The sequence below is a fragment of the Lates calcarifer genome, linkage group LG24, assembly GCF_001640805.2.
Source record: "Lates calcarifer isolate ASB-BC8 linkage group LG24, TLL_Latcal_v3, whole genome shotgun sequence".
Lineage (NCBI taxonomy): Eukaryota > Metazoa > Chordata > Actinopteri > Centropomidae > Lates > Lates calcarifer.
The window spans coordinates 5,297,461-5,313,790 of record NC_066856.1 but is presented as its reverse complement, the minus strand read 5'-3'; the positions used below and the strand labels follow the sequence as shown (position 1 = coordinate 5,313,790).

Sequence of the window (16,330 nt, the reverse complement as noted above, 5' to 3'; positions counted from 1 at the left end):
CCCGCGAACAACGCTCCAATAACTCCTCCGTCGGAACTTTCAGGAATTCCTCAACCAAATCCATGTTAACAGACATGGGTTAAATTTACCTGCCGAATTACCCGCCACCACTGATGCACGATCAGCAGCCTCTGAAAACCACAGCCACACGCCAAAGTAGCTCCGTCCCTCTAACTGCCTATCCCAGAACTAACTAAACTCACCCCTAGTCTTCAGGTGCTACTTGTAGTGGGTATTTACGCACCAAATCCCGCAAGCCCGGTAAAACCACCACAATGTGGCGACCTCACCTGCAGCTTCGGACGTGCTCCCGAGACAACTGCTCCAACCACTTTCGTCACCACTCTACAAATCCCCCCCCCGACGAACTCGAAGGGAATTCGTCCTGAGCCTACCAGGGACTGAACAGTAGCCACTTACCAAGGCCGTGTCTCCAGGAATAACAGAGGTCAGTGCAAACAACAACACCATTTACATGACGAAACAACAGGTAACCAGTACACTTTCAAACCCAAACCAATCGGCTTACTCACCGCATTCGTCCTTGTCCGCCACTGCCATTCATTCACAAACGCTGCACGTGGAAAACTACAACCGCACGTCCCCGTCACTCTGACGCAACAACCGGTTCATTCACAAATACCATCTCCGCTCATCAAATTCACTTTCCGCTGAATCAACAGCGCTACACAAATATCTACCGGGCCAAACCAGGAACGGACGAGCCCCCATTTGTCACAGCCGGCTCGACAACTGTGGCAAGAGAGGGAGACGGCACGAGTTGGCAGATTAAAAACCAGCAATTTATTTTTACAAAAAAAAGAGAGAATAACCAAACACATGAACAACCAAACTAACAAAAAGAAAACGGCAGCTGCCACCACGGTCGGCCAGGACCAGGAACCATCCTCCAAGCTCCCAGCCCACCATCGGACTCCAGACTGAGGGTTGATATAAGATGGAGCACACTGGGCCCAGGTGTGGCTCAATCAGCTGATGACCCTCCACCCTACACCTGTAGCAAGAAAGAAGTAAAAGGAAAACAACAGGGACACCTAGTGTCCAGGTGGAGGAGTCGTCACAACCTTCACAAAAAGGATTTCACAAATCCTTTTTATTCACAAATCCTTTTTGTGAATGGTTGCCTTATCTGTACACATTGAACTCTTACACAGGAGTCGTTTCCTTTCATATTCATTTCCCTCATACTCCTACAACAACCTGCAGTGGTGTGTGAGTGCATAGAAGGGCTTTAGAAGATGATTAGATGAGATCTCTTATAAGCAAAGTTGACTTCATGACCTGCGAATAGTAAAGGCCTGTAAGTGTCAGTGGACAGTTTGTTCGCAGCATCAGACTTATAATAAGATCCTTTCAGGGCCATGAAGAGTCAGAGCATATTTTCTTAAAAATCTTCCATTAGTTTTCCGGTTTCCGTGTGGGTTACAGAGACATTTTGGCTTACATCAGGTGTACTGTGTATATATCCATCTCCACTTTTTTAGTAACTTGGCCAGTAGTTGTTATAACTTTAAACATTTTGTTCTGGATCAGGACAGATGAACTGACCTGCTGATATTGCCATCTTGGCCTTTCTGTTAGTGCAGCAAAAACCCAAAGGGATAAAAGATGCACAGCTGCATTTATTTACACTCTTAGTGTCATTAATTCAATTGTTAATCACTCATATACCTGTAAACTATAATCAGCAGTTATACTGTATCAAAAATCAGAAGGCTGATCAATAGATTAGACTGAAAAATATCATACACATTCTATGAAAATTACAAAGTAGTAATGTGGCAAATTTGAGCCGCTCTCACCATCTTCTCCAATTCAATTTCTTTTTTTCTTGAAGCATTTCTACAGAGGACAATTTTGATGGCTGCTCTATGAATATCTGTTTGAAGAAAAGGGCTAGTTAAAAATAGACCATGTCAAATGCAGTATGTTATATTATCTGTGACTGCTGTGTATGAACAGAGATGTGTCGTGGACCACAGTGATGGATATTACCAGCTTCCATTGTGATGATTATAATTCTATACTGGAAACAATATGGTTTCCATTTGTGCATCAATTGGTGACGCATATCCGGTACACATAACCAGGTTTACATGGTTATTATCAACTTTTTTGGTCACTTCTTACTGAACTACTCCTTGCAACTTTTTTGCAATTTTTGAGAAATTGTATGACTTATTTTTATTTAAAATGTGTTTCAGGACCTGGCGCCAATAAGGTCCAATATAAAAATCACTATCTAAACATCTAACATCTAAATCAGATTGATTTAAAAGTGATTCATTTACTGTCCTAAAATCATGGCAACAGTTACTATTGATTGCACTTACACACAAAGACTTTTTTTCCTGAAGTGATTTAGTTGAAATATGTTCCAAAACTGATCATAACATACAGGTGGTGTAAAGCTGGAAGCACTTTCATTTGTGTTTTCCATCTTTTTGTGTCTGTGTATTTGTTTGAACCCTACTGTACCTGGTGTGGTGACAGGGTGCCTGGTGAAGGAGACGGTTGAACGCTGGCTCGTCTCTCAGAGGGGACGGATACATCCTTCTGCGGATGAAGAACCCAGCACCGCAGCAGAACAACACTCCCATCATCAGCAGCACCCTGAGAGACAAACAAAGGAGCTTTCACCAACTCAACATCATGAGCACACCCATGTATCTAATGAAAATAACACAGTCAAACACAGAGGTGCCACCATGACCAGTCGTACACCTAGTTGCAAACAGCAGCAAAAGAGAATTATTGTCTCCTCAGATAGAATTTGCTCCCCTCTGCTGTGAATCTCTAAATAAAAACATGCAGTTCAACAATATCTGTTCTCCATGGGGATGCGAGGACAATAAGCAGATTTTTATTGGCTTCAAAATGTGCTCAGTTTCTTATTTCTGGTGCATCTTCAGTTTTTTTTTAGTTGTGTAAGCAGCCCTGAACAATGGTCACAATAATCTACTTTCATGCATCTATTGACCACAAAAGCTTCATAACACATGGTCTTTCTCAGTGCCAGCGTTTTCTCAGTCGCCACATGACCAGAGTATGGAATAATATTAATATGATAACAGGTCATGTGATGAGTAATCTCAATTCGCTGAGATGTGGTTGTAAGCACTGGGAGAAAGTTTGCAAGTGGACCTAGAGTTAAGTCCCCCCCCCCAAACTTGCATATTAGATTTAGACTTACAGCCTTTTTATGCACAGTTTCTCCATACAATATCTGGCAAACAATAATTCATTGGTTCCAGCAAAAATCTGTTTATTCAGTGGAATTTATCCACTTCAGTAACACTCTTTTAATTAACTGATGTACAACTCAGAGAGCAAAATGCCAAGAGCAGTAGATGCTATGATTCACAGTTGCGCTGACAATGGTGAGTCAAGTTACCAGTGCTAAAAGCTACTGATTCTCACTATGAAAATATGTTGGATTCAGTCATACTTGGATATAACAATATGACTAATATGTTTAGGGTTTGCTCACCAAGCAAGAGATTATACTGGAGTATTTATTTATTTTTAGGAGTACTCGATATTCACCAAGCTTTCTGAATTTCAGTGAGAGACAGCAAGAGACACTGCCCAAACTGTAACTCACCAGAAATACCATAGTCTCTGGATGGACAGGGCTCTCACACAGCAGCGAGTCCCACAGCAGTCCTCATAGGAGCGACATCTGCAACAAAAAGGCACATAGGTCAGTTACAGGCACAAATATAACCAGCACCAAAATAAATAGAGATACATACAGTATCCTCCCTAATTCACCCTTAGTATCACACCAAATTTCACAGCAATCCAGCTAATAGTTTTGCAATATTTCACAAATGGTGAACCACATGCAGGAAGCTACAGGAAGAGTCAGAGGACAACCAAAGTCATTAGAGCTCATGTTCTGGGAACCATGAACATCAAACAAAACTGTGTGCTGATCCATAAAAGCTTATTGTGCTGTATAATTGAAAAGTTGACTTGCTAATGGAACTAAATGAAAAATGAGAGGATCAACAAAGTCATTAGGATTTATCCTCTGGGGAAATTTCACAGCAATACATCCAATATTCTTTGAGATACTTCAGTCTGGACCAAAGGTGGATAATTCTACAGGTTCTCTGTAGATTAAAGCTGCAGAATCAGTATTTCTTCAGAGTTCATTTGTTAATTTCTCCTTACATCAGAAGATGGTGAAACTGAACACATTTACCTAAGTGCTGTACATTTTTTCAGGCCCTAACTTTCCATGATTACTTTACATTTGTATAACAAGTTTCATTTACAAAGAAAAGAAAAGGAAAAATTCATTCATTCATTTTAAATGCAATAATTCAACTTCTATTTTCATATTAAACACAGAATATATTTTAAAAGTAAAAACTGTTTTTCTACATGTCGGTCTTTCAGTTTACAATTTAAGTGCATCAGTATGAAGGTTTAATAGTCATTAATTGTCATTCCTACATACAGTATCAGAAGTAGTTCATTTTGCAGCAGCACCAGGTGGCGAAGAGAAAGGAGGAGGAGGTGTCATGTTGTTTTCTCTGTTAGAGAAGCCAAATAAAAATGTGTGTGGGAAATTTAAAAAAGAAAGAACAAATTTGTCTGAACAAAAGCTGGTCTTCACCCATAATAAAAACTCCTTTGCCCTCAAGTATTGAGGAATTTGGAAATTTCATAGCTAATTTTACTCTGATCATGTCACAGCAGAAGCCAAGAACACAGGGAAAGGAGCCAAAAGCTAGATACTGATAATGGAAAAAGCAGGCCTACAGGTGGATGAGGTCGACACATTCACAGGCAGGAACAGAGGAACAGGCAGTAGGTAAACAGGGAAACTCACAGGAACAAAAACAGAATCCGATGATCTGACAGGGAACAAAGAGAGTGAACAAGTAGAGTCCAAGCTTGATTACTGAATGAAGAACATGGGGAGAGACCAGGAGAACGCAGGACTGATGACAAGTGTGAACAGGTGGGAGATGAGGGGAGGACCAAGGGAAGACCATGACAGATCAATGTGGATGTGAATAAATGTGAGAATGAGTTGTGCATCATCTAGGCGATGGAACTTGTTTTCTAAGCAGTGTACATGTACAGTGTACACTGATGTGTCAGAGAACCAACTCTGGGAAACAATGTTTTACAAGATTTGAAAAGTGAGACAACATCATCCTAAAAACAGTGTTATTTCATGGTTGTGTTTGCTTATACAAATGGTGTGTGCCCAATAGCTATATTAAGCCAGGCAGACAGATAGAAATACTCCTTTACAGCTAAGCTTTCAATACAACTAACCAAGCCTCCTACCAGAGACCACTTCCACTGTCATTAATCACATCCTGTCTGTGAAAGAAAGTTCTCCACATCCATCTCCCTGATCTCTTATTTGCTTTTTAAATGTTTAAAGTCATACAGATGCAATGCACAAAAATTCCTCTCAAAAAACATGAAGAAGAGCCTAAAGTAATCCATCTACTTTTTAATTTGTGCAATAAAACTGAATATCCTCTTGAGGCAAGAAAAAAAAAAAATCACAGTTTTAAGAATTTAGAGGATACATTGTAAGATATATAACTTTCTAAGTCATAACAGTGAGGACGTCTGGAACAAGTTCAATGTAATTTTCACTTTCTGGTTCAGTTTCCATCAACTCCTGAGAACATTATGTTCGCCGGCTAGTCTCTGACGTCTGTCTGCAGTTTGGTAATGGGAGGTAGAGTGCAGAGGGTTTATCAGAGCTTTTTCCCTGAACAAAGTTGATTTTGAAAGGGAACCAAAAAAGGAAAGTTGTGGGCTGTAAAAGCAAAAACAATAAACTAAAATAATCTGAAATGCTATGCAGAGCTGTGGGGAGCTGTAGAGCTGGTGAGGCGAGAACTAGAGGTTTTGCTCTCCAGTTGCAGATAATTACTTCCTGTCTTCATACTGTTTTATTGCAGGACAGAGATCCTCAGTATGGCGCACTGACATTTCTTCCACAATAACAAGGCTCAAAGCATCAGACACAGGTGTATTGTAATGTTGCCATTAATCACCTTTTCTGCTTCGTAAACAAAACTCTACAGAAGTTTTACTTTAAACGGCAAGCAGTCTGCAGCCCGGGAGCCAAATATTCAGAACAGAGGCCAACTGAGATTGATCAGTCTGTGGAGAGCAACAGGAAACCTGCATTAATACAACTGGAAATGATAACAAGGTGTGTGTGTGTGCCTGCGTGATAGATGACTGTGGATAGCCGCCACGACAGTGCATACCTCAAACTCCCAGAACCTGTCTGGTATTTCAGCAGTAGCCCAGGGATGAGCAACTGCTGTCCCTGGAGGGTCCCACAGCATGAGAACCAGGAGTTTTTTTGCACTGCGCCACACAGATGCCAATCCCTGCTGTGCTCCCTGCCTGTTTGCACGTATACATATTCTTTGTGCTGAAGGTATGGCAGAGAATTTAGAATAAATTTAGAGCAGTGTTTTCTAATTCCACGGATCCTGATCCTACAATTATAAGATCTTTCCTGATTGCGTTATTACTCGGAGGAAGAGTAAATGTTTTAATGCAAATTGCAGCAATCAGGTGCAACCTGTACTGTAACTGCCTCGCTGAGCTGTCACAGCCACTGCTGCTGCAGGTTGAATAAACACTGCTTCCAGGATGCAAATCACTGCGCTATGCTTGTTTCAATGAGGCCTCAATACAAAGAAAAAGTGCCTTTAGATGGATTTTTGATACTGTGAGGAGACTGAAACAGCAAGTGTCAGCATTATGGTTGTGTTCTTGTTGACACAAAATCATTATTATCAAGAGGGAAAATTATGGTTTAAGAGTTTCCACCTTTTATTTGGAAAAAGAAAACTCAAAAAAAATGAGGTGAAACTCAATTATTGGCTCATCTACTCTGTGTTGAATCAATGTTAACCCTGAATACCAGAAACTGTCCTTTCAACTGTCCATCCTTGTGTTTTCTCAGGAGAAATGAACAGCGAGTCCTCAAATCCTCCATCTAAGGCTCTTAAATCTGGCTGCAGGCAAAGAAATGCGGCACTATGGAAAAGGCAGAGGTGGAGGAAAAGATACTGTGTGTTAAGAGTCTTAGTACAGGAATTAGGCTAATGCTGTCTGGATAGATTTGGTTTGAAATCGCCTGAAATTTACAAGAGGAAGAGACATTTCACTATAAAACATGGTACAGTGTGCAGGGTCACTTTGAGGGCACCAGAAGCTCTCTATATCTGTGATGTAACGTTACAGTCTTAGTGTGTGTGTTATGGTGAGTGGTTTGGTGTACAGAAATGTATCCACATCTATTAAATGTAGACTGACTGGGCAGTCGTTTCTTAAGCCTTGCTTGTTTATTTGTAGGTGACGGTAGCCCTGAGGTCAAATTGTTGTGTTTTCCATTTTATTAGTGTTTGTCCTCCAGTGTTGTTTTGTTTTGCACATCAGGGGCACCGTATATTGTTTAGGAGTTCTGAGTATTAAATCAAATTGTAGGCGAGTAAGATAGTAACTGTGAACCAGTTACTATCTTACTCGCCTATTGCATATTGCAGGGGTGTAGGTTTGCGTGAGTGTGTAAGTTCTTCAACATTAGTTATCTTGTTTTCCATGATGGCAGCAAACCAAAACAAATATATCATTGCATTATAATGCACTAAACAATTAATTAGCTATATTTCCCTCACTTGCTAATGTTTGTAAAGTTTTATTGCTGTGTGTCTCTGCTATCTGGATTTTGGCAGGGAATCAAACTGAACCTGTATAAATGAAGGGAACAAAATTGGGATTTTAAAAAGAGAGGGGAACATCCCCAGTGGAAATTACAATCATGGCATATTATGTCCACATTCTGGTTGATGAATTTCAAAACATCACCAGTGAGCTGTAAGGAAAACTGGGCATTTAGGGGCAGTAATGGGGGCACTACCTTAATGTAGTATATTATTAATATACTTAAATATCTGAAATCAATTCACATTTATGCTCATTTCTGAGACTGTAGTTTGTGTTGCTCTCAAACTGTATTGTGTTACACTGACAGGAGCTTAAATATTGAAATTATTTAAGTGGCTCCAAGTTTTAGACACATTGATTACAGCTGTGAATTGTGCCCTTGGCACCTATCATCAGGTTATACTGAATCAAATTTAATGTCCAGATCCAAATATGCTGATACAGAACTGCCCACCACTGCATTCTGCTTATTCCAACTTGCAAATGTTAAATAAATTTCCCTGGAAACACCTACCAAAATTTCTGCTGAAGTGGGCAAATAATATCAATACTGCAACATCATTTAAGTTTTACTCCTTTTTCTCTCCTTTCTCTTTTCAGATGTTTTTGTTTCCTTGTTGGATTTGAGGAGAACAGTGTCATCTGTGTTAAATGAGAAAAAAAGACACCAGATTCCTGGTGTTGTTGAGGCTGAAAAGAGAGACGGTAATTGAGGGCCCGGAGAGAGGAAGAGGGGAAAGAAAGCGGAAAAGAAAGGGGGTTCTTCCACTGAGTTGTTTTTCATTACCAAAGTAATCCCTCTTCACTGACACTGTCCCTCTCTCTGTCTCTCTTCCTCCCTCTCATCACAGCTATAGCTGTGGCCAGCAGCTAAAAAGCAAACTAAATAAATGAAAGTTAGCACTGTGGGAGAAGCCTGTCATCTGTCTCAATCAGTAAAACACAGCGTGCCCCCCAGAACTAAGTAAAAATCTCCAGTAAGCAGTAGCTTTGGAAATGACACTGAATGAACTGAATTAAACTTTGCTTAGTGCTCAGTGGTTGTGCATGTTGATGAACCCACTAAGATTTAACCAACAAGTCCTCCAACCTCAACAAGCCAGTAGTTCACTTGTCCTCATATGGCCCATAGGAGCGTCTACAGAAATAATACACCTAGGACAGCATGCGTACCAAACCTTTGCTGTCATGGTTACAATAGTAGACACACAGTTCAGCTCATCAAATGGCCACGGTTTGGTTTGTGGTTTGGGTTAAAATAAGCACGTCCTCAAGGTTAGAGGACCTTAGTCACGGGTTATGGAATGAAACAAAGTAAAGTTCAGTGTTCTGCTGACCCATCCATCATTTTTTACACCCCGTCACCTGACTTCCTCCTTTGCTCCCATTATACTTACTATGGTTGCCAGAAGTTGCCCTGACAATAAAATGAAACTGTGGGTCATAATAAGCTGCTTGCACAGACAGCTCTCAATGTAACACAGTATTCTGCAGCTCAGTGCAGATTTGAGCTTCCTTTCAGACCAGACATAAGTTTTAACTGAATTTGCAAAAAATGTGAAAGAACAAAAAGTTTTTGTGAATATAATATAAAAAAAAAAGATTATGATGTCTGGAGTAGATTGTAGATTGTGCAGATTCAATTTCATTGGTTTAAAATTGTAGAAGGGAACATTGTAGTACTTACATGAAGTAGATAGGGTATCCGCCTTCAAAATACCAGCAGTACTTTTTTGCTTCTACACACTGTAAAAGAGAAGGACAGATTAAGGTCATTGTTAAAAACTGAAACTATGCACACAAACAGCTATTTTAGTCCAAACATGCATCAGCCAGAGAGCAGAGAAACACAACACAGTATGGATGTTAGTGCTGGACTAATCTTTTCTACTGAGACGGGGACACAGCCTTACTGCTTTAAACCTCTGTGTTCCTCCTAGACCCCCGGCTCAGTGCCAAGTCCATGAAGGTGCAAGAGAGCACAGGAGATGTCACAGTTATTCTTAGCTAATGTGAGGATTCATATACCACAATGATGGTTTTTGTACTTGGAGCAGCTGATCCCACAGTTGGAAGGATAATACTTCAGCAAGTTTTGAGAAGCTAAAGCTGTTTTTGTACACGTTTAAAGGTCCAGACCTGAGGGGTGTTTCAAAAAGCAAGATCACCTGTAAAACCAGTTGGAAACAAACCCAGTCCAAGTCCAAGTCCAAGTCCAGGTTAGTTTCAAGACTTAGCTTCATTTTAGGCCTAATCTGTGTTACAATCTGTCAGACTGAAAGTGTTTTGGTCTTAAGTCAGTTGACAATGTTCCCAGTCTGTTTACAGTACATGTAAAATTTACATCACATAGCGAAACAGGATGTATCCAATCGTGTCATTAAAATCTGAGTTCATATATCACAACATACAACTTTGACCAACGGATGTGGCTTGATAGAGACACTTTCACAATCTCTTCTCGATTTAAATATCAGACCCATATTCCTACACATTCCCACATTCCATGTATTAAAACTGCAAAGTGAAAAACAGCAAATCTGAAGGTATTCCAGCTGCAACATAACCCAATGACCTGGCTGTAGTTTTATTTCATATGTATGTTGCAACTTGTACATCTATACATTAATTTTTACCACAAACAGACTGAGTTAACAGAGAAGTTCAGCTGATTGGTGTTCATCTCTATTTCGAACAGAGTTGCGCTCATCTACAACATGCAGCTAAAAGTTATCTTTTACTATGTTTTTTTTTAAGGTTTGCTCTAATATTTCATTCTCCACACAGTTTTGTCTGATTAAGGTTTGATGTCTCCGATCTGTGTGTTGAAATAAACCAGACTTGCCACATAATCTACAAACCAGCTTTATGAAACATACTAATCCTGGTTCAGTTGGTTAGGTTAATTCAAGACAGGCTTTTTACAGAAAGCCCTGTTTTTCTGAGCCTCCATTATAAAACAATTTTCAGGTATACAATGAGGCAACATAACAAACTTCCTGGCACTAATGGACACTTGTGTGTGTCTCATGTCTTGGGATTGTCAAAAAAAACTCACGTCAACAAACTTCACACAGAAAGACGTCTGAGAGACATTACAGTGATAATATTAATTTAAAAAAATTATGTTATCCTGGGTTTTAGATGTAGGCCTACATCAGAAACAGCAGAGATCCCGTACTAAATTCAAATCCAGATTTGATAGCGATCAACAATAACATGCGGGGCGGTAGACTCAACGAGGATCCCCCTGCATGAGTACGAACCTCTCTTTTCCATTACTGGCTTCAGTTCAGAATACATAGAGTACTGACACTGGCAGGCTGGAGAGCGCCTTTAATTAACTGCCTTTGAAATGGTCTCCCTCTATGAAAATACAGCCCGCTTTGTAGTGGCGCATAGAGGATTTTCGGCTTTATCATTTTGGGTCCTGCAATGAAGTGGTACAGGACATATCGAGTGCTAAGAAGAAAGAAAGAAAGAGAGAGAGGAGAAGGGAGGGAAGGTGAGATAGTAGAGAAAAGGAGAGAGGAAAAGCGTGCCAAATGAAGTGAATCACACTGCAGGGATATGCCTCGCCTCAGGGTGGCATTCAGCATACACACCATCACTTCCCATTAAAGTAGAGACATCTTCTCAGAGATAGCAAGTTGAACTGCAGTCTCTTTGCGAATGAAAACATGCAGTATTTGATATGGTTATGAAATTGATATGACATTCACTGAACTCTATTAACTCCTCCTCTGTGCTCTGGAAATGAAAAGTAGCACAGTGAAGTGGTGACAGTTTTTGTGAGCAACTCTGCTGTTTGATCTGCAGGTACAGGAACATCTCATTCACTTAAAGCAGCAGATTCCAATTACATGAACAAACAACCCACACCCATCTACAATATGATAACACACGACAAAGTTTTCTACTGTGGTGTCCTTTAGGGATGAGATTTACATTTTGTAGCTTTGTGATGTGATTTTCTCGCCGTGCTTAAACTGATGCAGCGCTCTGAACCAGGCAAGTACGGTGTAGAAAGCAGGATGTCACCTGTATTGAAAGGGTGATTGGCCATGTCTGATGCTACAGTACAACTGGCAACATGTTTAGTAATCACTGGTCTTGAGGTCAATGCATCATTTCATGCTGTTATATTATATGTTGGGGGAGCTACAGCACTGCTGATGATAGGGCTACGGAAGATTTATAATGCCTAAATTAAAACAAATCAAACAAATAAAGAAAGTGAAATATAATAAACTTAGTTATGCAGAGTTTATCGTGCTTTTTATGTTTATGACTAAATGAGAAACATGTTTTTGTCATTAATAACTAAATGAACTGTTTTTCACTGTGTTGTCCAGCAGGGAGCATCACAGGCCTGTCAACACTAAATACAATCACTGTCACTACTTTTCATGAAATAGCCTGTTTTCGTACAGCAGTCATCTCAACAAACTTAGGAGACTTCTGGAAGCACTTTTTACACAAATTGTAAGTTGTAAGAAATTTCATAAATAGCTTGTATTCTTAAATATGCAGGTAGGACTTGAAATATTTTTACTTTATTTTTCACTTAAGTACAAACTTCTCCTTTTAGCAGAGTGATAAATACAGGCCCAGAAGAATACATTAAATTCTAACCACATCTCTGACATCGTGTGGAGAGCAGAGCTGCAGGGTGGCATGGCAGGTCGAGTTGTTTTGGTGGCTCACAACATGCCAGCACAATGGGTTATTTGTCAGGCTACTGGTGGAGAATGGGACCATACTGTGTCACTTGGGCTGAAAAGTAATGGCAGAAACACACACACACACACACAGTGAGAGGGACAGAGAGAAAGATCAGTGAAAAGCATCCTATCCCCTCTCACTGAGACAGTGTACACTCTATTTGTCCAGACTGTTTGCTGTTATCACTGTGGTCAGTAGTGGGAAATCCCATCCACACAGGAAGTGCATAATTAAATCTGTGATCTGTCATAATTAAGTGCTGTGATCTGAGGAACAGTGAACCAGTCTGCTTGATCTTTTCCCTCTGTTCTCGTTATGTTATATATTTTAATTTAAAATATCAAGAGTCACAGAGCAGCTGGATTAATGACCATGATTTTTAAAGATGGCCTTAACATTTGAGTACTGAAGTTATATAAAAACAAAAAAAAAAAAAACAAATGTCACACCTGACCGAAGAGTAAATGTGATGGGGTTATTAAAATCATAAGAGTCCATCCTCACAGATGTATGACTGAATTCTGCAGATTTAATGAGAATCTGTCTGTACGAGGTACACTGTGTCACGTTGGCCTGAGAGAGGTGCTAGAAGGAGGCTCCGAGAGCAACAAGACCAAGTGTGTTAGCTTATTAACATTTGCTAATTAGAACTGAACAAAAAACACAGCTGAGGCTGATGGGAATGTCATTAGTTTTTTAGTATTTTGTCTTAAATGGAGAATTGACCTGACAATGGTGCTAAATAAAACAAGAGGATCACCAAAGTTATTACAACTCATCCTGAAGGGAATATGACTACATGTGCCAAATGTAATCAACACAATAGTTGTAGATGATTGAAGTGGCTGTGCCATCAGGTATGAATGAGTGAGTGTGAAAAGTGTGAGTGGTGTAAAGCGCTCTGAGTGGTCGTTAAGACTAAAAAGGTGCCATATAAGTGCAGTCCATTTACCATCCATTTGGTTGCAGATGGTAGTAAATGTTTTATCCAGAGCCACAAAGGTCAATCTGCTGGTGCCACTAAGTGTAAAGTCAATAGGATTTATTCCCTTGGGAACCTAAATGTATGTACTAAATTCAATGCCACTGTGTGTAGTAGATCTTGAGTTATTTCACTTGATAAGTTTGATAAGTTGTTCTTGGCAATCAATTGAATAATTGTTGAGATGTTTCACTAAAAACTCATGGTGGAGCTACTGAAGAGGAAAAGTTGAGGGATCATCATCAAAGTCCTTGAAATATATCATCTGGGGACTCTGAATGTCTGTACCCACTGTCATGTCACAATCCATCCAACAGATGTTAAAAGTGGCTAAAAATGGCAGGGGTTCATCCACTGGGAAACATGCACATGCTCAGTAAACCATATGTCTATTAGATTTAAATAATTCTTGCATACAAGAACATGTAATTCAGAAAATATGAAAGGGTCACCAGAAATGTAATGGTATTCAGCAGTTATGTTTTGAAACACCATGGCATGATAGATGGTGCTACAGCAAATATAAAAGGTTCACCAACAGCAAATTAAGTGGAATTCAACTGTAAGGTTCTGAGACATTTTGATGTGGTAGGAATTTTTGTCAAGGGGAACGTTTGGTGTGATTGTGGTGCTATGGTAAAATACAGGGTCACCAATGCCGTTAAGATTTATCTTCTTGAGATCACAAATATCTATGTAATTCTTATCATCAGCCAGAGCTATTAAACAAGATAAGGCTTGAGTAGCACAAGTACAATCCATTTATCTGCCTTCCTCTCAGCATTAATACAGTATGTCCACTTTTCTGGCTGCAGTCAAATGCTGTTGCTGGCCTCAGTGCTACTGAAACAGACCCTATGAATACCATAGGTTCTGATATGAAAACTCTTGATCCTGAGCTTTGGCCTCTCATCTCACAATATTCAGGCTGACATTAGTCTTTATGACTTGGTTAACAATTTCACCTGTGGCGTGATGATGAGGAAGAATATTTAATCAGCATACCATGTACAGAATATGAAGAAACAGGACAAAACCGCAATACTCATACAGAATAAAAAGTACATGCAAATTATAGCTAGAATAACAAAGCTTTAATTTCACAATTTTTGACTTTGTTGCTGTCCATCTACTTTAGTTTGGATCGTTATCCTGTCCCCAACACTCTGCCAGCAATGGTCACTGTCCAGCTCTGTTCATTGTCTTTCTCTAATTAGAGCTCAGTGAAAGCGCTGACAGGAGAGGAAAATGTCCCTCTGTGCTCCCGCAGGACAAAAATGACCGTTACGCAACCAGGGAATGTGTTTTCCCGCTTTAAAAGCAGCTCAAATGGGTTTTGGCTAAAGGATATTGAAAAGGATGAATAGTTCAAATGATTCTACACCGAACATTAAACCTTTAGAAGCAGTGGTGTGTGTGTGTGTGTGTCTGTGTAGTGATCAGGAAGTGCTTTGCCTTTGAAGTTGTGGGATGCTGTAGATGAGATTGCGAAAGGAGACAGGTCAATAAAGAAGCTTCCTGTGAAAAGTCAATCATAACTTAGCACTGCTTTGCTCTGATGCAGGCCTTCAAACTTCATGGAGTTTTGCTGGCTTGCAGTGTGTTACAGAAGTTTTTTAATGGGAGAATTAAATTATATTGCACACAAATCATAATGATGTTTTCTTATTATCAGGGATGTCAAAGAGAGTTCAGTCCCTCATTTTGGACTAAATGGTGTGCCACCCTGCCAGGAACAAACTCTAAATCCTTGTGATCTATTCTTTTGCTCGACTCTAACATTCTGTTTCATCTCCTCCACCCGTCTGTATTTCGCTTCCTTTCTTTCCCTCCTCTCATCTCCCATCCATCCACCTCTCCCTCTCCATCCTGTGTTATTGATCTCTGCTGACCGCACAGATGACTCTGCCATTAGCAAACAGCAACAGACCAAGAAGCATCATTTGATTGTCAGTGTATGTTTGGCCTGATGTGGAGCCTGAGGAAGGCAGGGGGAGGTGTGCAGGAAGTACATGTTAATCTACTGGTCTGCCTTGGTCAAATCCAAATACTGTGTGCTGTATGTGAACTGTAAATTTTGGTAACATTTCCATATATTTAAAAGGAGATAATACACATTATTAATTGTAGCTGCATTTTATGTGAGCATTTACTGCCATAAAAAAACATGTAAAAATTAGTTATCTAGCTTTTGTCCAAAATAAACAGAATCAGTTCAGCATCATTGTGACATGACGTTTTCATGTTAATGAGATATTAAAATTTCACCACAGAAAACAGGAAACGTGAGGATGAAGAGGCGTATTGTGTTTCAGTGTCTCCAGCAGAGACTGCCAAAACGAAATGCAAAGTACGGTCACTAGTTTTCATGAGAAGGTCAAAGTGAACTTTTTCTTCTTTGAGGTAGAGATGCATTGTCCATGCCAAAATGAAAAAAACAACAACAATCAACTGTCCTTTTTTTTTTTTTTAACCCTGCCATGAGACCACTGACAGTCTTATGGCAGCAATGATCTGTTTTTATATAGCGATTTTAAATTGTCGATATACACAGAGCTGATGGCGATCAATATAAAACTTCAAAGAAAAGTCTGATAAGATTAAACTGGTGTCAGTCAGCAGATCTGCAGATCAATTTTATGTTTGACATATTTCATATCTCGGCCAAGGAGGTTATGTTTTCACCTGTGTCTGTTTGTTTGTCAGTAGGATTACGCAAAATGTACAGAACCAGTTTACACCAAATTTGGTACTGGGACAATCAAATCATGTAATACATTAGAATATGGCGGTATTGACTATTTGTTGTTATTCAATTCTATATCCAGCAGCCTGCTGCATCAGCTGAATGTTTCTTGTAGTTTTACATTC

At 39.7% G+C, this 16,330-nt stretch overlaps 1 protein-coding gene across 10 annotated transcripts in view; it reads right to left on the bottom strand.

Annotated features, from left to right (window-relative positions):
* Window positions 1-16,330, bottom strand: part of vopp1b (VOPP1 WW domain binding protein b) — a 96,705-nt gene that overhangs the window by 29,262 nt on the left and 51,113 nt on the right. For 2 of the 10 annotated variants that reach the window (XM_051066903.1, XM_051066896.1), the window contains exons 2-3: window positions 9,440-9,498; window positions 3,626-3,703 (exon numbers count right to left, since the gene is read on the bottom strand). The exons of 5 other annotated variants lie outside the window; for them this stretch is intronic. In XM_051066903.1, coding sequence (XP_050922860.1) covers window positions 3,626-3,703; window positions 9,440-9,498 — 137 coding nt within the window. The remainder of the gene's footprint in view (window positions 1-3,625; window positions 3,704-9,439; window positions 9,499-16,330) is intronic. 3 more of the 10 variants (XM_051066900.1, XM_051066895.1, XM_051066901.1) reach the window with 2 other exon arrangements.